The sequence below is a fragment of the Nannobrachium achirus genome, assembly GCF_963921795.1.
Source record: "Nannobrachium achirus genome assembly, chromosome: 16".
NCBI classification, from domain to species: Eukaryota; Metazoa; Chordata; class Actinopteri; order Myctophiformes; family Myctophidae; genus Nannobrachium; species Nannobrachium achirus.
In genome coordinates, this window is record NC_137823.1 from 61,162,139 (window position 1) to 61,185,448 (window position 23,310).

Genomic DNA, 23,310 nt, shown 5'->3' on the forward strand with positions numbered 1-23,310 from the left:
TAACTTTTCTTCCCAACTGTAGCTTCATTTTAATGTAGCCTACACAACACTGCTTGTGTGTGCATGCTTGATTTCTTTTGCCATATTGTATGACTTACCATGTTGTAACTGTAAGTGATCTTGGCTGCATACTGTGTAATATTGTAATGTATATATTTTTTAAATCACAGCTATACTTTTTGTTCACCCTTGACTTGTTTGTTCTTACTCATTTGATCATCTGTACCAATAAGCACTCTTAAAGGGGCACTCCACCACTTTTCAACCTATGTTCATATAATTGGTCCTCACTCAAAAATAGCTTTTTCTTTTTTTTTTTTCTCAGAGGGTGGCTGTGGGCAGGTCAGAAACCCATCGTCTTGTGACATCATCGATTGCCAATCCATCTTATAGAAACTGCAGGCTTTCTATTCCTGAAAAGTTGCAATTTTAAAGTGGAAGCCATTGTTCTCGCGATAATAAAAATCTAAATATTTTTTTCAAAAATATTGATAAAAAAATATTTTTGGAAAATGATGATGTCACAAGACGATGGATTCTGAACTTCCCACAGCTCTCCTAGGAGACTTGGACTGAGTGATTTACACAAAATCACTAAAGCAAGCAGAACATTCTTATATGCAACGTATAGGAAAAATAACTCCACCATTTAGACCGTCATTGAAGAGCATCATTTAATCCTGAAATGTCCCCCCCCCCCCCCCCCCCCGCCACAAATTGTACAAGGTTTTCACAAACGGCAACAAACCTCATTACCTTTTAAATCAACATTTATTATAGAATAGCTGCATCCAAACCCCTTCGCAAAAATACGACCACATGTAAGCACACGTTCATTTCAGTAGCTCATGCTATCAAAGAAGAGGATTCACGAGAGTTACTTGGAAAGATGAATAAAAAAGAAAAACACTATTCCCATCATTACTATAGTAAAAACAATCAAAAAGCAAAGCAAAGTCAAGCATCGGTTAGGCTGGACTTTATACATCCACTGTAGTGAAATTAATGCAAAAAAAAAAAAAAAAAAAAAAAGCTAACCAACACGTTTTATGTGAAGAGATCTCGAGACATGATTTCTGTAGAACGACGCTACCCTTTTCCAATGAGTCCAAAATACCTCATCCTTAAATTTGCCCTCAAAATATGAAACGACGCACTAAAAGTGTCCACATGGGAACGGACAAATTGTGTCAATTTTCGGCGCCCCAAAAACTACCGAGTAGCACACAGCATCCTTCGGAGATATGAATATGTATATACCGTTATGTGTGGTGTATGTTGTATAGAACATGTATATACCGTATGTGTGGTGTATGTTATATAGAACATGTGTGCCGACATGCCTGCGTGAATTCACAGTATTCCATCACATCTTTTGGCTATCTTGGGAGTTACTAAACTACAGGTTTTAACTATCAGCCAATGAGATAAGTGAATTCTCACAGATAAGGACTTGTGACATAATACCATGAACTGTATGTGTGTGAGTATGCGTGTGGTGTGTATGTATGCATGTGTGTGTGTGTGCGCGCAGACCGGCGATATTCCCTACCACCTTGCTCTTAGTGGCGACTATCAGCGGACCGGGATCGGGAGCGAGAGCGGGACCGGGACCGAGAGGGAGAGCGTCTCTCGGCGGGGGCGTCTCTCGGAGGGGGCGTGGGAGACTTGTTGCTGCCCTTGGAGGGGCGCTTGGCGGCGGGCTCCTTGTCCCTCGGGCCCCCCGGAGACGGAGACTTGGCGGCGGGCGGCGTGCCGCTGGCCGAGCGAGAGCGGGAGCGGTTGTACGTCTTGGGGCTGCGGGAGCGCGAGCGCCTGGGCGAGCGGGACTGGGAGCGCCCGCCGCGGGAACGGGAACGGGAGCGGCTGCGAGAGGAGCTGTGGGAGCGGGAGCGACTCCTGGACCTGGAGAAGAGAAAAGATGGTTTATTCTCTGCCCGTGACGGACCGTCAAACTGGTTGCTGCTAAGTCGTAGGAGCTAGCTTAGACCAAGGGACTTCAACAGGGGGTCCTCAGAGTTACTACATGGGGTCCTCCAAATCTTTGTGTGATAGAAACTTTTTTTCTAATTTTTTATATTAACCACTTGAAACCCTAGTGTCCATATTGGGTGAACTTTGGCCAAAAATAGCAGATTTACAAGCTTTTGGCAAATAGGATTGGTGTAGCGGTAAAAAAAAAAGAGCAGACCAAGTACAGAGTGAAAGGTCGAGTTAACTAAAAACATGAATCCAACATAGAACTGATGACAGTGCTGTCAAACAAGTCTATGTTTCCATCTATGAAACCGATGAAAATCTGCATCACACATTTATGCAATATGTAGAGGGGGTCCCTGCTTCATCTCTCTCAGCTAAGGGGTCCTTGGCCTGAAAACATTGAAGACCCCTGGCTTAGACGCAGCAACATAAACTGCATAAGGGCTCATTTCTCTGAAACTCCCATCAATAAGTCACTGTGGACGAGAGGAAGGCAGGCAGGGGGGGGGGAATAAAACTCACCTCTTCTTGGCCGACTCAATGAGCTTGATTTTCCTGCCATTGATTTCCTTTCCACTCAGCTTCTCAAGGGCATTTTTCAGGTCACTGTGAGACGCAAACTCAACCACTCTGCAGAAACACAATCATAGCGTGTAGTGTTTTAGTAATGGGTAAAGATGATTCAGGACAAAGTAATGAATTTGCCTCAATTATAACCACAGGAACCCTAGCAAGAGAAAAAAATTGACCTCTGGGGGATCCAAGTCAACAAGGTATGTAGGATCTAAGTAGGGGTGGGCGATATGGTGATTAATATTGTTGAGACGATACTATGTCTCCACGATATGCCTTTTCAGAGATATCGTATATATCGTGATACAATGAGGGAGCCTTATGAAAAGAATCTTGTTGAATTGTTAATACAGAGATTCATTGCAGAATTCATTTAAACCTGCATTTTTGTCTAAATCAGTTCTCAAACCTTACAATAGCTAGGTTTCCCCTTAACTCTGAGAGTTTACAAATGAAACAAACGGGTCCATTTGGTTTCATTTGTATAGTGTCAGAGTTATACTTGTAAGGGTCCGTTTAGACCTCAGAAAAGGAACCCAGTAGTGGTGCGCGGGCCGACCCGGTGCCCCCACCCGCCCGCCAACCCGCCCCGCATGCGGGTGGGTGGGTCAAGGTTTTCAGACTCAATTGGCAGGCGGCGGGCGGGCGGGTTATTATCACCACTCTCATGTGCAAAAAATAAATAAGAATAATCACCTGTTCTTATTTGCCTTTTATTCTTTATAAGAGTAGGCCTATAGGAATAAGAATACAACGTTTGAATAGCACGAGCGAGCGAGTTTTAAAATGCGCCAGAGAGGAGCGAGGTTTCTCCTCCGCTCCTTGGTGCGAGGACCGTCCCGCTCCTGTTGGGGCCGCGAACCACATTTTGCCAACATTTGACACAACGTGAGGTCGTGAGCACAGCAGAGAGAAGATGCACAAACAATTCAGCGCGTGTCGTTGATCAGGATTTCACTTATGTCTCTGTCATCCACACAAGTCTGTTTATAAATACTTTGTGTCGGTTAAGTTATATAACCAGCCAGTCAACGGATTTTTTGACTGAATGAACCAACCACGCTCACCTCGAGTCGAGTCGCTCCCTTCTCTCCAATCTGGTGATTAATCAATAACCAACAGGATTTAATATTGTCCGTCTTTTGCTGTCTGTTTAAAGTGCGAGCAGTGTTGCAGTGCTGATTCAATGTTTGGGGGGTCGCTCTTCTCAGTGCTACTGTAAACCTTTCTGTAAAGCGACTTTGGGTACTTAGAAGAGCCGTATATAAAGATGAGCTATTGTGGAGATGATATACCATCTTTGGATTCGTTGATTTGTATATCGTTCTGCGGCGCGGGCGGGTTACGTTCTGTGCGGGCTGTGGGTCGTGCGGGTTATGAAAAAAACATGACCCGCGCAACACTAGAACCCAGAGAGTCCCTGGACCCCACTTTGAGGACCACTGGTCTAAATGGTCTGTTACTCCTTTTTCTTTTAGTTTTTGTTAACTTGTAGATGGTTGTGCTGTTAAGTAACTTGAAAAATAACCATAAAAAAGAGAATCGTGATAAGATTGTGTATCGTGATACTGCTTGGAAAGATATTGTGATATTGTATTTTTCCATATCGCCCACCCCCTAAGTGGTTAAAAACCATGTGTGAAGTCAAGTGACACATAACAGCAACATCAGCAGGATAAAGAGGTCTCATCTTCTTACCCTTCGTTGAGCTTGGGCCGATGGGCATCAGCAAACGTCACCTCTCCGGCTTGTCTCATGAAATCTTTCAGGTCCTGATAAAAGCCCGCATGAAAAGCATTGACGTTAAAGCAGCGCTCCGGAGTCAGACACAAAGCAACAGGCTGAGTTCATTAATTAAAACATGTTGTTGTAATTTATCCAAAAGAGAAAGATGGTTAGATATTTGCTGAGGGTGCTTCTACGCTACGCAAGCTACTGCAGATCAGAAAGAGGAAGGGAGCAAGAACTGGAGGACCCCGTTCAACACCAGGAAATTTAGACTGGGTTTTTTTTTAAACAGGGTTCCCACACATTTTTACCAATTAATTTCCAAAACTTTTCCAGAATATTTAACCCGATTTCCAGGACTATATAACAATAATTCAGCTCAATAACAAGTCGCTTACTTCTATGCGCAATGCCCAAAGACAGGTAGTGTATGCCAGGCTGGGACCCCTGAAATAATCATGTTTTAACTGGGGACCCCTGCACCCTGACGAGCACTAAGAGTTGAGGAATTTTGTATAACACGTTTCTATTGTGAAAATAACGCCTCGCGTTGTGTGAGCATATAGATCGGCTATTTTCACAATTTCTGCCTCTAATATTTGACAATTTGGCCAATGTTTAATTTGTCATTTCAGAGGTATTAACAAAATCAATAACCAAAGACAATGCATAGCTATTTTTTCCAGGACCTTCCATGCCCCTTGATCAATACCAAAACCTTTCCAGTACTGGAAAAATATTTTTCTAATTTCAAAATATTTCCAGGAATTTCATGACCGTGGGAACCCTGTTTAAATGACTTGACTGTGTGTGGGCGCATTAATGTTGAGCGCATGATGATGTGCCTACCGGGTTCGAGAATTAAAATCACCTCAAAATGTGTGCCAAGCTAAAGGCATTTTTTTTTTTACAAAACGTGTGCCTCAGCTCTGGGGGTATTTTGCGCCCTTCCTCTCCGAGACTAGTACACAGAGGTTCAATAATACCGTCTGCATTGAGTTGCAGAGGCACCACGCGGGCAGCGTGTGGCGCTAATAAGAGCCCCCACTGTCTGTCCCGCGGTTAAGGAGGAGGGCACAGGACTCCGAGTCCTTCCTCGGCACCCCGCCTCGGTAAAGAGAGTTGAACAGGGTGGAAGAGAGGAAACTACTACCTGTGAAAGACCGTACCCTTCAGCAGCGTTTTGTTATCCTTCGCTCTCGATCACCCCTGGGTGGAACACACTCTCTCTGTTTCTCTCTCTCGCTTGTGTGACGTTGCGTGGAACACACCAGGAGTGGGGGGGAGGGAGTGGGGTGGGGGAGAGGGGCAAGGGAGGGAGGGAGGGGATTTGGAAGTTGGAGGGGGAGGGGATGGATGTCGGGGGGAGGGGGTAGAGATATCGATCGATCGAAGCCTCTCAAATTAACGAAACCCCATCGATCGAGACACGCCGTCGTTGCGTCGCTGCCACCATCGTCATCACCAGCACCATCTCGACTCTCTCTGTCACTCTCTCTCGTGTTTCCCTCTCTCTCTCTCATTCGCTCTCGAGGGCCAAGGCCTGCCCCGCCGTCTCCCACCACACACCTGGGCTCTGCCTCGTCCCCCACCCTCGGGAAGGTGGAAAGGGTGAGGGGGGGACGGTGCGTGCGAGCGAGCGAGCGAAGGGTTGTCACCAGCGACCTCTAGAGGGGGTGAGCGAGCGCTCACGTCACGTGACCGTCATGGTGTCAACTAGGAGTGTGGGGGAGGGGACACACCCTCAACCCAGACAGACGGACCCTGAGGGGGTCTGCTCCACCATAAGGTCAACTCTTCCATACGACACAACAGTGAGGCTGGCAAATAAAGGGGTGAAGAATTGGTTAAAATTAAAAAACACGGACAAATTATGTTTGTTTGTTTTTTTTTTCGCTTACTGCTCTTTCATCAATTAATTGTGTAAATGTTGAGCATGTTTAAAAGAACACACTGGGCCTCAATAGATTTTCTTGATCATATTTTAGCTCTTCATGTGATCAGGGTTTTGATTGTAAAATAAGAATTGGTATTTTTGCATCTAGAACTAAACTATAAGAACTATATTCTGTTGAGATAAGTGGACAAGAGTGTTGTTGCAGCAGCAGAGAGGCTGCAGTGCATGATGAACGGTCATGTAAGGGTTCCCAGGCATGGGGGGGAAACTCACCTGCCAGCTGACGCGAGACGACAGATTCTCTACGATCAGACGGTTCTCTGTGCGCATCGGGGGAGGATTCCGACTGAAACACAGAATGGTGGCTCCATCACATAACGGATAGACATCATATAGCAGAGGTCCTCTGAGCTGTGACGAACCCTAGTGTCCCTATTGTGGGCATCATAATAGGCAAACATTCTGCGAAAATTAGAGATGCTCCAATTGCGGGCCGATACCAATCACCTGGAATCAGTATCTGACGATACCAATATTCCCGATCACAGCGTCAAATCCATACAGTCTTCCATTTATTGTGTTACTGTAGCAGCATTTATATATTTAATGATTCTTCTTACAAAACATTTACATTGTATATTAAGTATAAACATTAGGAGATTGCAGGCTGAGGTCCTTTAGTATCCAATTCAACTTGTAGGAGTTGAAGCTGAGGTTACATTTAGGCCCACAGATAAATATTGTGAAAATAGCTGATCTAGCTTGTACATCGGCAAAGCCGAAACCGATAAAAGCCGATAGAGGCATTATCGGCCGATCGTGATCACTCACCGATCAATCGGCACATCTCTAGTGAAAATAGGCAAAAACTACACAGTGTGCTTATAGATCTGCTACTTTCAAAGAATTTGTGTAGTGGGGGGAAAAAGGAGGCGGCCAAATATAGACTGGTTGACAAATGATATAGGGTTTAAGAGGTTAACTCTCTGATCGCCTCGAAATGTATGTCAGCTAAAATGTAGATTTAAAAGGCTGAAGAATAGTACCTGCGTCCATCCTGGGAGCCTCGTCCATAGTTAAATTACCGTAAAAGGCTTTAGAACAGTACCTGCGTCCATCCTGGGAGCCTCGTCCGTAGCGGTCAGAGAAACGTCCTCCTCCTCCTCCACCACCACCTCCACCGCCTCCACCACCACCTCCTCCTCCTCCTCCTCCGTTACCTCTGCCCCGCCCGCCACGCAGACGCACGCGGGCGTGCTCGATGGTCACCCTGGGAATGACAGGGTACTTAACTCAGCTCAGCTCAATAACTAAATCACACTATAGGCCACACGCTGCACACACAATTCTGAATACAGAGAGCAAAAAGCAGTAGTCCAGATCATAATCTAGCTCTCAAGAGAATGTACAAATGGATTAATGTCTTGATATTAAATATATAATTTTCTTAACAAAATGTCAGGTTATTAAGGGACAATCACGCTAAAAATAGTTTTAAAGGTCTCATGACATAAAATTTCCTTATTTTTTACAAACTATAAAAAATACTAACCTCGCCTCACCAGGCTTTCCGCTGGGGGAAAGCCTGGTCTTCGTTTACTAAACGGGTCGTTTGATCCGGTCTAGACCGGATGGTATCCTACGTCATTTTGTTTTCAAAACGGACTACACTTTGGCAGGAAACACCAAACCGGAAACAGTTTCAACCCAGTTAGCGCATGCACAAGTAGGGGTTAAAAGTGTTTCCGGTTTGGTGTTTCCTGCCAAACTGTAGTCCGTTTTGAATACAAAATGTCGTAGGATACCATCCGGTCTAGACCGGATCAAAAGCCCGAAATTGGAAGCCGTCCCAGGCTATAAAAATACAATGCAATGACTCCTCCCCTGGGGACCAGAGAATCCCCCCTTTCCCTTCTATCAGCTAGAGGCCGTTTCACAGACCTCACCACCACGTTTGAGACATAATAAGATGGTTTAGTACCATCATGTTAACATTAACAAGACTACCTACCTCTCGTTGCAAAGCTCCTTGCCGTCGAGTTCATACACCGCATCTTCTGCATCTCTGTGATCGTCAAACTCCTGCAGAAGGCACAGACAAAACCTCAGTTAACAAACCTTTTGTAATCTCTCAAGACTGTCAGCAGTCAGCACCACTGCCTTAAACATGTAATGTTATTGTTAGTAGGAATAAACACAGAAGCACCCAGGAGGAAGTGGACAAAGAAAGAGGAGGAGCCAAACCGAGTTTCTACACAAAAAGGAGGTGGTGCTATGGGCTGTCACAATTATGACATTTACATGACGATTAATTGTGACTCAAATAACGATTAATTGTGAGTCAAATAATTGCGATTAACGATTTAATTGTGTTTTGGTCGTTGACAATTACATTTCGGTTTGGCTTGTAGGTTTGAAATTGCACATAGCAGATATATGACACATAATCTAAATATACCAAGAAATTACCCATTTGACATCGACATATTTTACAACCTTACACTTAAAAAAAGAACATTGGTAGTGGAAATAGCCGATCTACAAGCTCAAAACACGTCGCATCGCGACGCATTGTGAAGATTGTGAAGATCTGTAGATGTTGTAGTCAAAACTGACTACACTTTGGCCAGAACTACCAAACTGGAATCAGTTTTAACCCAAAACAATTCCCTGCACTCAAGGACATCATTTTTAGTCCCCACCCAATAAAACCCTTCATGCAGCGCAGTTTTGCTTATTTTTTTTGAAAGGTTTGTTTGATATATCCATCTTTTAGTTTAACCCATTCAGAACGGGTACACATTTTGTGTATCATTATTTTATGCTTTAACTATTGAAAAATAGCAGATATACAAGCTCACAGCGCGGCACCGAGTGCCGTGCTGCGAGCTTGTAGATCTGCTATTTTTGAAAAGTCGTGAACATTAGAATTTTGACCCGATTCTATAAGTGTCTTTTGAATCCTTCTAATTCTAGGCCTGAATGGGTTAACTCGCAGCTACACTTTTTGGGGAAATATTGGGGGAAACACACAGGGGGAAACCAAAACCAAAAAAAAAGCAACGCTGCTTGTTCTGCTTGTTTCCAGTTTAGGCCACGCCTAGACCGGATCAGACAGCCCGTTGTAAACCAATACCAGGCTTTCCTCTGAGGTGGAAAGACAGGAAATACGTTTCCTTTGTTACAGAAAGGGTTACCAGCTTGATCCATTTGTAACTCAGAATACAATTGTAACCAAATTGAAACTTACAGGTCCATTTAGTTATATTTTCACAGTCCCAGAGTTAAAGCTTAAAGTTATCAATCATATAATTTTCCAAATGTCTGTCTGGCTGTCTGTAACAGCGTTTCTCCTCAGTGGCTGGAGCAATTGATCTGAAATCGCATCACCATTAGCATATGAACACACCTGACATAACTGTGAAGCCCGTTTGTCACTTTCACAAATCGTATGCTGTATATTAGCATTTTTATGGTGTATCTACTATCTATTCTGCATCTAGCATGAGGCATATCTATTCTGCATCTAGCATGAGGCAACATGTTTAACCAGCTGTGTGTGTGTGTGTGTGTGTGTGTGTGGGGGGGGGTCTGGCCCTGTTACAGATGTTGTCCAAAAATCATGCAGATCGGTACACAGTATCTCTGTAGCCATTAAACGAAACGGGTATTTCGTACATTGATGCTCCTACATATTATCATGTAAGCACCAGTTAAAGTTACTTTCCATCCCTCATATACTGTGTGCACAGTGCACATCCCATAACCCACACACTGCACATCATTTCAGAGCTCATATCTTTGAACGGGTAAGGGCTAGTGTAATTTAATAATGCAAAAATGGCCGCCCAGCAGGGCAGGAAGGTCCTGGAGGCCATGAAGCCCATGTCCGTCGTTGCCCCTCAGTTTGGCCTTTTGTGCCCCTCAGAAAAATGGCAGGTCCTGAGGCCACAGTGGCCTTAATGCCCCAGCTGACTGTACCACTGTCTCCTTTTTGTCAATTATGTAGACACCAGTATCTTTCTTGTCAGTTATTTTGTTGAGTCCCCATTTTTGGGGAAATGGGCTGAGCATGGATCAGATTGTAAATACCACAATTTATTTATTTATTTCACTGCAGATAGTCTACATATTGAATTTAAAATAAGCCTTAAGCCTTAAATTCTTTCAGTGGACCAAAATCTTGTTTTATTTGATGGCCTTCCTGCGCTGGCATTTGGCCTTTTTGCCCTAAAAAATGGACACCACAAAAGTCCAAGTGACCTTGGCCCTAAAATGATGAAATTCCAGGACTGCCACCCAGTGAATATGGTCTATGGTCACTGAACTAAAAAAATATTGGACCCAATCGCCACAAGCCACGCAATTTTCAGAGCCTCTGATCAATACTATAATGGATAGTATTTTATCGAGTGTGAGCTGACCTTTGCTTTCGTGTGCACAAAATCGGTGCCTCTCCGTAGCATGTACTAAAACAAAGTGCTGACCCTCCAACTACAGAAGTTGACATTAAGAACCTGTGAGCACTGTATTAGTCTGCATCGTTCAATAGATAATATCAGTTTTAATCCAATCTGAAAGTGCCTGAAAGCTGCGTTGTTCCTTGTTTACATTGAGTAGACCTGATTGATTACATCTTCACCTGATGCGCCCCACCACTATAACACCCATGATTGAGGAATACAGAATCCAAAACAGACGGGATTAAAACACATCTATTGAAAAATACGTTATCATGCAGAGTTATCCTCTGTGGCTACAGGGTGAGGACTTGTTTTTTTTTTGTACATTTATGGAGAAGTACAGGCTTATGGCCTCTCCATACTTCGACCGAAACCGCCGTTTTCGGTCAAAAGGTCCTTTTCTACCATAAAATTATATCCCTCGGGACTTCTGAAAAGCATTGGACCGAACGGAAATTTGCACGTCGGAAAACACAACTCACCGAACATTTCGGTCGAAGTATGGAGAGGCCTTTAGTTTGCACACACATTTCCAGTGACAATGGAATACAACCACCCTAAGGACTACAAACCATTGAGAGGCATCCATCCAGACCTATACTGCACATACAGTATAAACAGAGCTGCTAACTTTAAACACGTTTTACATTTGAGGCTTTTGCTATTGAAATTGTATCGAGAAAAAAAGAAATGCCGATATGTTCCAAAAAGCTTCATACCCTGCCTGTATATACATAACGACAAAATGTGACATTATATAGCTCTGTTTACACAATGCAGCCTGTACCCCCTCCAACTGTATTATGTTCCCCATATGTTCAACTGTTTTTATTGTGTTTTGAAACTTGCTTTGGCAATGTTGCTTTGGCATAATGTTTTCTCATGCCAATAAAGCTCCTTGAATTGAATTGATTGTCATACTGTTTGTTTAGACTTACTGTCTTCTTTTTTGTTTTTCTTTACATATCTACTGCATAGTACTGTGTTCTATTTGTCTGTCATTCAATGTTATATGAGATACTTCAATGGTTTCCTGTGGAAATAAGCTTAGTCTTTTCATGGATCTCCTTTTAGTAGACCTTGCACCAGTGAACTGTACCGTCATGAAACTGTACCTTTTCCTATGCAAACTTCTAATAAAGTCTTCAATCAAATCCAAGGCTACAAATTTCTGAAGATTTTGACTCCCTCTCCCAGCAACACAAAACACCACACTGACGGGATCTAGCATCAGTGGAAATGGACCTATGAGACCATGAGACCATTATACACGTTATATGCCATTTGTGAACCATTTTTCGCCTCTAGTGGCTACAATTGAGATAGCATATCATTCTATATCCACCATCTTTGATTGAATTCAAAGGACTGAGGGGGGGGGTTGCTCGTTCTTGATACATTTTAACCACGGTGTCGATGATCATGTGCCTGTTCTTGTGCGTACATTTGATTTACTACACATTAGGGTAAAAAAAACGAAAATAGCACATCTGAAAGCGAAGCCACAGAGCTGCTAGATGTTATTTTTGGCGAAGACATGTTGTAGACGGTGTAGAGTAGACTGTAGAGTGGAAAAGCACTGGAACGCATAGTAGAGCCATGTTGTGGGGGGAGGGGAGGCCTGTCCTTAAATGCCCTCCCTGGGTTTACAGGTTACAGTGGTTCTGGTTCATCTCATGGAGATTGATTGAAGGCCACGGGTTCGAGTCCCGGGGTGAAGCAACTAAGCAAGTAGGACATGAAATGAAACCAACTAACTACGGATGATCGTACTAGACTAGGCCTACTCGTAGCTTTAAATCATGGTCGCTCTGCTCACCACGAAGCCGAAGCCTCTCTTCAGGTCGATGTCGCGGATGCGGCCGTAGCCCTTGAAGAACTTCTCCACGTCCCGCTCCCGGGCGGACGGGTTCAGGCGGCCGATGAAGATACGAGACCCGCTGCCACTGCCACTCATCTGGACGACACAGGGGAGGGAAACAACGTGATGCATTTAAAATAAAATATACAACGATGAAAATGCAATTAAATAAAGACACCACAAACGCCATTTGTTTCACTCGTAGCATTCACAAGAAATTCACGAGGAAGGAATTCAATACGGGCAACAAGGAGCATTCATCGCAATTTTGCATTCGCAAAAGCAGTAATAAAACAACACGACGTTTCTCGCTTGGACAAAATAAATCAGCTTCGGGCCTTCTTCTCCCCGAGCAGCAGTCTTGAGATGCAACATCGACGCATCGACACAACATTTCTCATAATAGAATATCGACGACAAGTAAACGCAACGGTTATATTTCTCGTCCTATTGTTGCATTTAATGTCGTGAAATAAGCTTACCTTTTCTGTTGTCTGGGCGAAGAAGAAGCGACTTTCTTTCTTGCTGTGCTGCTCGCTGGGTAAGGTGTGTGTGTGTGTGTGTAGCTGCTACTACAACAATCACAAAATGGAGCCTGTTTTCTCAGCAGAGGAACCAATGGGGGAAGAACCAGAAGAACCCAAAAAGGAACGGGAAAAACAAGGAGGATGCGTTTGCTTCTTGTGACCGCGTGGTGTCGCTCGAACACAGCTTTAGAGACACGAGGCGACCGTTCATTCCTGTGGGAATTCACGTCCCATAGCTGGGAGGGATGTCTGATTTACATACCTTATTACTGCCTCTGAATGAAACCTTTTCATGTCAGCTTGTCAAGGACCCCCAGAATTGACACCCATTAGCTCGTGGACCCCCATTTGAAAAGATATGCCGGGGACCCCCATATAAGAGGAGGTTTTTTACGGCTCTGGCAGTGATTCCCAACAATTTAAAGGACATCCAGTTTGACATGCAGGCTACGGACCCCGTACAGACCCCCATTTAATGGCAATTCTATCTCTGAGACCCCTATTTATATATTTTTTTATATTCTTAATCAATGTTAATTTAACTGAGACCCGAGAGTGTACAAATGGAACCGAATTTGGTTCCATTTGTACACTCTGAGTTACACAGACCCAAGGGCCCATTTGGTTCCTAACTATCATTTAGCTGGACAGTCGGGACCCCCTGGAACTCCCTCAAGGACCCCTGGGGCTCACTTTGAGACCCAATGCACTCAACTACGTCTTTACTCACAAACCTGAGTAGCAAACATCATCATGTTGTCATAGTCACAAATAGGCATAGTAGGCCTATATAAAACTACACTTCATTTTCTTGACAGAGGCTGACATTTCTAAAAGGGCCTATTGGTGGAAATATCAAAAATAGCAGACCTCCAAGTTTGGAGGTCGTCTATTTTCAGTGTGTGATACCACACTAAACTAAGCATAATCAAGTCTATACTGGAGATGTGGCGTAACAGCATGGGTTTCTACACAGAGAGGGCAATTCTTTCAACATAATATGCTGCATTCAAGTTCAGGAGAGTTTGGACAAGGCAATTCTCTTGAATGCTGGCTTTGGGTATGGCATGGAATGAAGGCAGTTCTTTCACCATAGTAAAAACTGCATTCATGGTCTGGAGAGGGCACTTTTTACAAACAGATGAAAAGGGCAGGGGCTCAAGCCCCCTTTGATGTCTATGTGTGCCTGATGTACAGTATGAATCACTGTCAGCCATGCCTTGTGAGTGGTTGCCTGAGGCTGACAATCAAGAAGCCAATTATCCATCCCGACCATATTCCCATGAACTATGGGGTGTAAACCCTACCATAACAAGAACTAACCAAGACCAGCAGGCCTCATCATGCAACTGTAAAGGGCGTTGTTGACTTTGGGATTTGCAAATATTTGACTTCCCTCTATCAACATGACTTTAATATCGCAATCCATGTTATTGGATTCTGGGGTCTGATCAAGGCATACTGGATTCCCAAACTGCATGATGGGACAGTGTACTGAAAGCTACAGTAAATCAGATGTCTTAAACTTTCTTTGCTTGTGATCGATCAACACCTCCATTCCATAATAGGGTACAGACAGAGACAATAATGAGGCATCGTATTAATTTCACACTTCAAAAGAAAGCTTTAATTAGAAAGTTATATACACAATGTAGAATTAAATAAACTTTATACAAATATTAAATTACTATCTTCACACCCACTGCCATGTACAGAGAAAAAAACAAAGCTGAAAGAAGTCAAACTTAAAGAGTCAAGATGTGAACATTATTTCTGCTATCTTGAGGGAAGCAACACTGTACAACAGTGCTTTCTGGACCGTAGTTCTGGACGCAACATTTATTACTTTCTTTCTTTTAAATCCCTTAACATTTAAATGCTTTTTAGCATAAGAGAAGCAAAGATATCGTGAAATATATTTGGGCCATCAGGGCCGCCGGACAGGGCTTTTCACCGTCACAGTAGCTGGAAAAGCCTTATTAGGGAGGACAGAGAAGGATGGACATTCTTTTGGCCGTGTCCAAAACCAACAGTAAACTCAATAAAAAAATAAAATAAAAATAAAAATAAAAAAACAAAAACACAACAACAGAGTTTTATGCATAGAGAATAGAAAAGAAATAGTGTGTAAGGCCATTTGGGAAACACAGAAGACATCGCAAACATTGTAAAGCAACAAATGCGGAGGCTCAAAAAGTTATCAAACAAAAATAAGGAAATGTACGTGTGAGTCTAAGGCAACCATTTTCTGTTTGCATCCATGTAGCTGTTGTTGATGACAACGATGGATGGCCGCAGTTGATGATGAAAATAAATGATAAAATGATAATAAGATTCCTCGGTTTTTATCCCATCAGAGTTGTGTTTCTGTGGTGACCATTATTAACCCATTTAGGCCTAGAATTATTGAATGCTTTAACCAGTGAAAAATAGCAGATCTAGAGCTTGTAGATCTGCTATTTTTGAGAAAGTCGTGAAAATGTGTGCAAATCTTTGAATATATGTATTTTCAAAGCGAACGTTTGTAACTCAAATTTTGCTTCTGGGTGGTCCCTGGAACTAAATATTTTGAGATGGGGGTCCGTGGCCAAATAAATATCATTTTGGGGGTCCTTCACATGAAAAGTTTGAGAACCACTGACATAGTAGTCTCTCAAGAACAGACTAACTGAGCTCCAGTTAAGTGAAAAAGACCCTTTCTTTGACGATGGCTGGCCAGATTGCTGACATAGTTTTTCCAAAAATCTTATAAGGATTCAAAAGACACTTATAGAATCGGGTCAAAATTCTAATTGTCACGATTTTTCAAAAATAGCAGATCTACAAGCTCGCAGCGAGCTTGTATATCTGCTATTTTTTTTATATTTAAAGCATAAGATATTGCGTCATAATGTGTTCAGGCCTAAATGGGTAAATGCATATCAAGAGATTGTAAATGGAAGGTGATTGACAATGACTAAAACTGTTTGATGGTTCTCTCACATGTTTGCACTTGACAATAGAGGGAAAAGTGTGTGTGTATGAGTATGTGTGGGTGGGTGGCAATACATAAAACATTACTTTCTCTCACTGCAACCAGTTGCAGTAGTGTCAGAAACATAAACACGCACAAGTGGAAGTTTTCCTGGAGCTCAGTGACGGTGGATGGTGACCCAGTTACACTGACAATGCTTGTGTCTTCCAGCCACACTCAGCAGAAATGATACTTGTTCTAGTCTGTGAAACACAGACTAATAATACACACATTGTGTACTGGTTTCATTGCTTAACGGAAATGCTGGTTTATTCGTGCGACTTATTCAAAGCAGAGAAGGGAGATTTTCCCCAGTGTTGCAAGACAGCAGGTCTTTGTTTAAGCCACCTGGTAAAAGCTTATTTCTCTACTGGGGGGCTGGTACACGAGGACGTGTACTCTCTCTCGCCTAGCCGATGAACACACACGCACGCACACACACACACACACCATCTCAGAGAAGACCAAATCTGCCACACGGCAAACAATAAATAAGAGTGAGGAGAAAAAAATAAGAAGAATGAAAACTAAAAAGTTACAAAGCAACTCCAAAGTTCAGTCCCACGCTGCCTATAATAACCAACAGTTTCAAAGATGACCCCGTTCGACTGGCTCCCAAACAAAACCACATTTCACCCCCCCCCCCCCCCCCCCCCCCCCCCCCGCCCCCCTCTTACATGATTGAAAGACTTGAAAAATGGCTACACATATGGGCCATGATTGGGAAATCTCGCTCTTTCGACAACGCAACATTTGGACAACGGAGCGTCGGCAGGTTAGCGACTCACCCCACGGAGGTCAGGGTTAGGTTTGGTTGTCGAAAAGATGACATGTAGAAACAGCGACACGCTCCCGGCCATGATGTGCTTTAGTTAAAACACTTAAAACCCCATATTATAGTTAGTTGACTGGGTTCTAGCTCTGCTAGTATTTCCCTCAACACCAAATCTCTTTTCCAAGAATAGTCAATCTTCGTGAACTTGTATATCGGCTATTTTCGCAGAATGTCTCGCTCAGAATATGGACGTTATCATGGTTTATGTGGTTAAAAAAACTCCATTGAATCCCAGTCACACTGAATGAATGTGAGAAAAAGGGTGCAGATACTGGTGGCCGGCGGAACAAAGAAAAGGCAACAAGCTGCTTTTTGTTTGGTGCAGATTTGGTGCAGTGTAAAAAGCCTGAGCCCTGCTGTTTGCTCTTGTGATGTGGTTGTCCTTCCCATTAAACATAAACGCCAGGCGCCAGGATAGAGTCAAGGAGAGAGAGAGAGAATGAGAAAGAGAGAGAATGACAGAGGGAGGGGGAGAGAACCAAGTGTGTCACTGTGTGCCTGTGCCAGTGGTAACTACTAACAACATGCATCATTCACAAAGAGCACCACCACGAACCCAAGGCATCTTGTCACTCTTCAAGTGCAGTCTCTCTCTGTGTGCCACAGTAGGAGTTTAAGGGAAGCTCAACGCACACGTTTATGTTTCTATCTGCGGTGCTCCTGGTCAAACCTGGTTTATACTTAGTCGTACGACAGCGCCACTCGCTGGAAATAACCGATCTTTTATTGTTGTTTTTTTTAACCCATTTAGGCCTAGAATTATTGAATGCTTTAACCAGTGAAAAATAGCAGATATACAAGCTCACAGCGCGGCACCGAGTGCCGCGCTGCGAGCTTGTAGATCTGCTATTTTTGAAAAAGTCGTGAAAATGTGTGCAAATCTTTGAGCTTGTACGATGAAGTATAAAGCAGGCTTTTATAGGCCTCAGTTGCTGTAGCTGTGTCCTGAAACGTCTCTGTGCGGGGCACTGACTGAGCAGTACGCCTGGGCAGAGCAGAGTGCACATAGTAATACATGGTAGCCTACTTTAAATACAAAACCTTGACTCAATAATGTATGCTTTTTGCTCATGTACACTACATCTACAGGATTCATCGTGAGCTCAACTCCCACTTTTAATGCTTGCACGTCCCGTCTTGCGTTCGGTCCGGTATCTTGGAGCACGACGGCTCCAACGCCTCCGTCCCATCCATTAGGCGGGTTGCGGAGGACAGCAGGGATGCAAGAACGGGTTTGGTGGCCATCGTTGTTGTGGAGGGGGGGGGGGGGGGGGGGGGGTGGATCAGTGGCATAGGAGTGTTGGATGGGGAACGGGCATCGTTCTTTGTCTTTGCTCTTCTACAGGCTGGGAGGGGGAGGATTAGGAAGGCGGGACGGGGACGGGGACGGGGGGGGGGGGGGGGGGGGATGGCGGGAGGGCAGCCACAGTCCATCCTGGTCAGCTGCTGGCAGGCTTCATGCTTCCTTCAACAGAGGAATATCTGTGGGAGAGACCACAACATATTGAGACTTATTAGAGAGAGATTATTGGAGAGACCACAACATATTGAGACTTATTAGAGAGAGATTATTGGAGAGACCACAACATATTGAGACTTATTAGACAACGGAACGCATTATGCATATCAGAGAACTCAGTGTTATGGGAGCTCAAATCCAATCGTTAAATCCATTTCAGGTAATAGCCTAGAACAGCGCTATTCAACCTGCGGCCCGTGGGCCGCATGTGGCCCCTGCAGCATGTCTATGCGGTCCGTCATGGTCATACCAATACAAATATATTTTTATTCTAATCTTTTAGTTACTCTCCAAAACCACAATGAACAATTTTTGTCTTGTTTTACACAATAGTTTTTTTGGCTATTTTGCCTGTTCCAAAAGAAGAAGCTTCTTTTCATTTCATCATAAATCATTCCATGACAATCTTTTTGTTCAATGAGGTTTGGCCTTATAGAAGGAAATGTGGCTGTTTTGTTTTCTAGTGCGCTTCCTTAATTTTTAGACTACTCATCCAGTGTGTTCAAAAATCATTGTCTAAATGTCCAAAATAGGATCGTCATTTTTATCTTGCGGCCCTCTGACTTTTTGTATTTTGAGTGGCCCCTGATCCATCTAAAGTTGAGTAGCCCTGGCCTAGAACATTCGTACAAATGCTGTGTCGTAGCTGAGAACTATTTCTAAATAATAGATACAAGAATAACAGGTTTATTGGCAATTCTGCATGAATGAACTTGTGTCTAATGTCTCATGGAGTCTGCCTTACCGTCAGAGAACTCGTCCACAGAGGTGACGGAGAGCAGACTGTGCTGGTCGCTGCTATCAGAGTCTCTGCGGAGGGGAATGGGGGCCGCGCACGCCCCCCTGGGGGGCTCCCTGGCCCACGACGATAAGGACGACGAGGAGGACGTGGAGGGGGCCTGGTGAACCAGCGCCGTTTCCGCGTGACGCCGGGAGGAAGAAGAGGAGGAAGAAGTGGAAGGGAGGCAGAAGTCCATATCTCCACAATGGCCACCACGGCTTCCACTGGGGCCCGCCGGGCCTCCCCCCTCCGCTCCCCGGGGGAGGGGGAGGCTCTCGGAGAGCACGATGGGGACGCGGGACTCTGGGGGAGCCGCGGGAGGGGGCGGGGGAGGAGCCGCGGCGCCGACTTGGGCTCCGCTGCTGCCGTACACGGCCTCCTCGTAGGAGGGCAGGGACACCTGGACCCCCTCCACCATGATGGAGCTGGACTGGCCCGACACACCCTGCTCTCTCCTAAAGGACAGACAGACAGGGAAACAAAGAAAAAAACATACCAGGAGGTTAAGTCAGTCAGTTGTGTGTCGTGTCTCTCTGCCCAACTCCACACCACTCCACACCACACCGCCCACTTGTGCCAGGTTTTCCACTACAAGGACCTGGGTAGAGTGGTGTGAAAGTGGTACTAAACAGGGTACTAAAAATCGAACCTCTGTTCGAAGTGGAGCTGTGTGTGTGTGTGTGTGTGTGTGTGTGTGTGTGTGTGTGTGTGTGTGTGTGTGTGTGTGTGTATTGCAGTTGATGCTCAGGGCAGGCTAGACTCAACAGCACCTCTCTGGTCACCCAGGGTTACTACATACAGGCTACATACAGACCCACAGACCCACATACCTACACACACGGCCACGTATAGGGAGCTTGTGTTCCACACAGCTCCAAAAAGTATCCACTCTAGAGTAGGTCTGAGCTAGGCCACACAGGGCCAAACACTTCATAATGACTGATCACTCACTGACTTTTCATTTAGACCACCAGGATATAGTTGTAATACATGATAATAGATTATATTGTGTTATAACCACTATTATAATCTATTATAGTGTATTATAATTATCATAGTAATACATTAATACTTTATATTTGTATTATAATCACAGTTATAATCCATTACAGTGCATTATAATTAGATAGTTGTAATACAAATTTATATTGTATTATAATCACAGTTAAAAGGGTCAATTTGTTTCTTACCGATAGGGGTACTTTTTTGTAATGGAAAATGTAGATATTTTTATGTGGTGCGGTGTGGTGTGGTGTAGTGTGGTGTGGTGTGGTGCTAAAACTGCAGTCGAAAGGGGGCTTTAGAGATGGGATTCATGGCTCTTTGAAGTGAGCCGGATCTCTGGGATCCGTTCCTTTCAAAGAGCCAAGTTCAAAAGACTGGCTCATTTGAGTTATTTAGTTACTTTAGTTATTTAGTTACTTTGTAGATTTTGATTATAATTACAAATCACTTCAACCCTATACTGTATACATTTTGGCCATATATATACACATTTTTGCCATTTGAAAATAGGCGATCTACAAGCTCACAATGCGTCGCAAACGCAACACATTGTGAGCTTGTAGATCTGCTATTTTCAAATGATTGTTCTACATTTTATTCATTGGAAAACATGTGAAATGGGATGCTTAATGAGTAGGGCCTACTTTCTACAATTGGTACTTTAAGTCCATTTTGATACCAATACTTTAGTAATTTTACTCAACGAACATTTTGAATTCCAGACCAACGTTATTTCTACATGGCAGTATTGATACTTTTACTTAAGTAAAGACTTTACTCCCCCCTCATCAAAAAAAGGAATGGCTCCCTATAGTGCGAACCGGATGCCATCGTTCATTTCAAAGAGCCGTTCAAAAGACTCCATTCGTTCGCAAACGTCCCATCCTATCTCTAGTCTCTCTGTGGAGGTGATCAAGGTCCTCTGGGACAAGGTCCGCTGAACCCGGGGATCAACATGCCACCGCCAACGAGCGTTATCAGATTGTTATTATGGCCTTTTAATTACAGTGCCACGGTTGAAAGATCGCTTTAACTGATACTTTTACTTTCACAAGAGCTATGTGCAAATAATACAGTTACTTATTTGCATAGAGTAGCTGGTCTACTGGATATCCGTTTGCATAATGCTGGATTTCGACTGCGGCTTTAGCGCGACACCACACCACACCACACCACACCACACCACACCACACCACACCGCATCAAAATATCTGCCGTTCTCCACTCCCCTCTCGGAAGGAATCCGCGCCCCTTTCTTCAACACTCTTGGTATGGTATGGTTGGTATGGTTTAATACTTAGTCCCCGAGGGGAAACATGTTTTGCCACCAGAGCGAACACAAAGTAACAATAACAACATAATGTACAAATACACAGCAAGTAACAGTAGCAGACATTACAAATCACATAACATGACACCCTCCCAAAACAAAGCTAGCGGTGTTCGTTAAGGAATCTAACCACAGCAGGAACAAAGGATCTCTTCATTCGCTCGGTAGAGCATTTAGGCATCAAAAACCTGTTGCTAAACGAGTTACGCAGATCCTTAAATCCTTATAAAGAGGACGACCTTTGAAGGAAAGAATAGTATTCAATTTGGTCCTCATTCGCTTGGCTATAGTACTATCCAAAGTATCCTGTGGAAGGCCAATAACTGAGCCAGCCTTTTTAATCAATTTATTGATCTGTTTTTTTATTTTTGCCCCCTACTGCACTGTGCTATATTATATTTATGTGTGTGCTTAAGGAACGGCTGGTTCCATTTGGTTCTGTATATACAATGCCAGAGCAAACACACACGGTGGAGAGAGTCTTTCACCCATTCTACACCAGCAGCAGGGACGTGCTGGCCATTGGGAAAAGTGGGACAACTCCCGAACGGCCGGTTCATTCCCGGCCGGTCCAGGCTGGCCAAAGTAAATCGTCACTGTCGGGCCTTGTATTTTCAAGTTTCAAATTTGTAATTTTCTTCGCAAAGCAAAGCCCTGCTTCATCATACAAGGCCGTCGCACAAAAGCAGTGAAAACAGCAGATCTACAAGCACACAACGCCTCGCACCGCGAGGCGTTGTGTGCTTGTAGATCGGCTGTTTTCACTAGTTTAAATAATTCCTAAAATGATAAATACAAAAGAAACGGTTTTGGACATACAAGGTTTCCACCCGACAACGACAAAATTTAACTCATGTAATTGGCCCACTGGCTTGTCACTTGTCATGATCTGAAATGGCAAATCTTTGAGTAGCAGCAGCGCTATAGAGAGAGATCTCTCTATAGCGGTGCTGCTACTCCCAATGAGGGCCTCTCCAACTCTTTCCCGGGCTGAATCAGGGTCCGCCGTGTGCGTTAGTTGGTTATATGATCTTGGTGCTTCGTAGAATCTCAACTGCAGGGCTGGCAAACTAAATTCTGCCTAATCGAACCTCATTGCTAACATCAGCAATAAGTATAAACACATCTCACAGATTGTTTTTTAGAAAATTACAAATATAAAAACAAACATAGCAGCCGCGACTTGCGAACTAAAATCTGTCTCAAGTCGTTTTGTTGACAGATACAGCTGTGATGATTCTCTGACCAATTAGTAGCAGCAGCGTTATACAGCACTGCTTTGGCCCCGCTTAGCCTAGCTGGGATCTACGGGGACTGATCAATGATCATAAGTCCTCAATATTCCGACCAGGTTAGCATTCCTCCCCAGCCAGGAGAGGTGACTTCTTAGGCGCTCATTTGGTACCACTTTGACACCACTCAGCCCAATTCCTTGTAGTGGAAACGGTGGCACAAGTAGGTGGTGTCGGGTGGTGTGGGGTGGTGTGGAGCCTGCCAGTGAAAATCCACCAGAGTAGCTGCTGGTCTATATCTGTAGTGGATATCTGTAGTACTCTGCATATTGTTGCTGTTCGCCGGGCAGAAACGTCTTATCTCCATATCGGAACCTTTAGTTTTTTCGTAAATTAACGCCATACTTGATCATACTACAGCGTCACGCAAAACCATCAAAAGTAGCAGATCTGCAAGCTCGAAACCAGGGGCATAGTTCTGCCGATTTAAAATGACTCCAATACGGAACTAAAACTTCCTATGATTGGCCGCTAGTTGCGCTGTTCCCCCCCCCCCCCCGGCCGAT

At 44.0% G+C, this 23,310-nt stretch overlaps 2 protein-coding genes across 2 annotated transcripts in view; both read right to left on the minus strand.

Annotated features, from left to right (window-relative positions):
* Nucleotides 1-660: 660 nt before the first annotated feature.
* srsf5b (serine and arginine rich splicing factor 5b) lies at nt 661-13,112 on the minus strand. The gene is made up of 8 exons (XM_080745107.1): nt 12,985-13,112; nt 12,461-12,598; nt 8,190-8,260; nt 7,287-7,448; nt 6,452-6,524; nt 4,252-4,325; nt 2,503-2,610; nt 661-1,905 (listed from the first exon to the last, which is right to left on the minus strand). Exons 2-8 carry the CDS (start codon nt 12,596-12,598, stop codon nt 1,563-1,565), a joined length of 969 nt encoding a protein of 322 aa, XP_080601233.1. The 5' UTR covers nt 12,985-13,112; the 3' UTR covers nt 661-1,562.
* A 5,006-nt stretch (nt 13,113-18,118) lies between these two features.
* Nucleotides 18,119-23,310, minus strand: part of susd6 (sushi domain containing 6) — a 65,208-nt gene continuing 60,016 nt past the window's right edge. The window contains exons 6-7 of the mRNA XM_080745106.1: nt 19,142-19,632; nt 18,119-18,359 (exon numbers count right to left, since the gene is read on the minus strand). Coding sequence (XP_080601232.1) covers nt 18,334-18,359; nt 19,142-19,632 — 517 coding nt within the window. The 3' untranslated portion in view covers nt 18,119-18,333. The remainder of the gene's footprint in view (nt 18,360-19,141; nt 19,633-23,310) is intronic.

What these genes read in the sequence shown, in the direction of transcription:
- srsf5b (XM_080745107.1), bottom strand. Translation starts at nt 12,598, where the DNA reads ATGAGTGGCAGTGGCAGCGGGTCTCGTATCTTCATCGGCCGCCTGAAC. An exon ending in AAGGAGCTTTGCAACGAGAG is followed by an intron (nt 7,449 to 8,189) that starts GTAGGTAGTCTT and finishes TGTCATTCCCAG; the next exon opens with GGTGACCATCGAGCACGCCC. An exon ending in CGGCCCAAGCTCAACGAAGG is followed by an intron (nt 2,611 to 4,251) that starts GTAAGAAGATGA and finishes GTGTTTCTGCAG; the next exon opens with AGTGGTTGAGTTTGCGTCTC.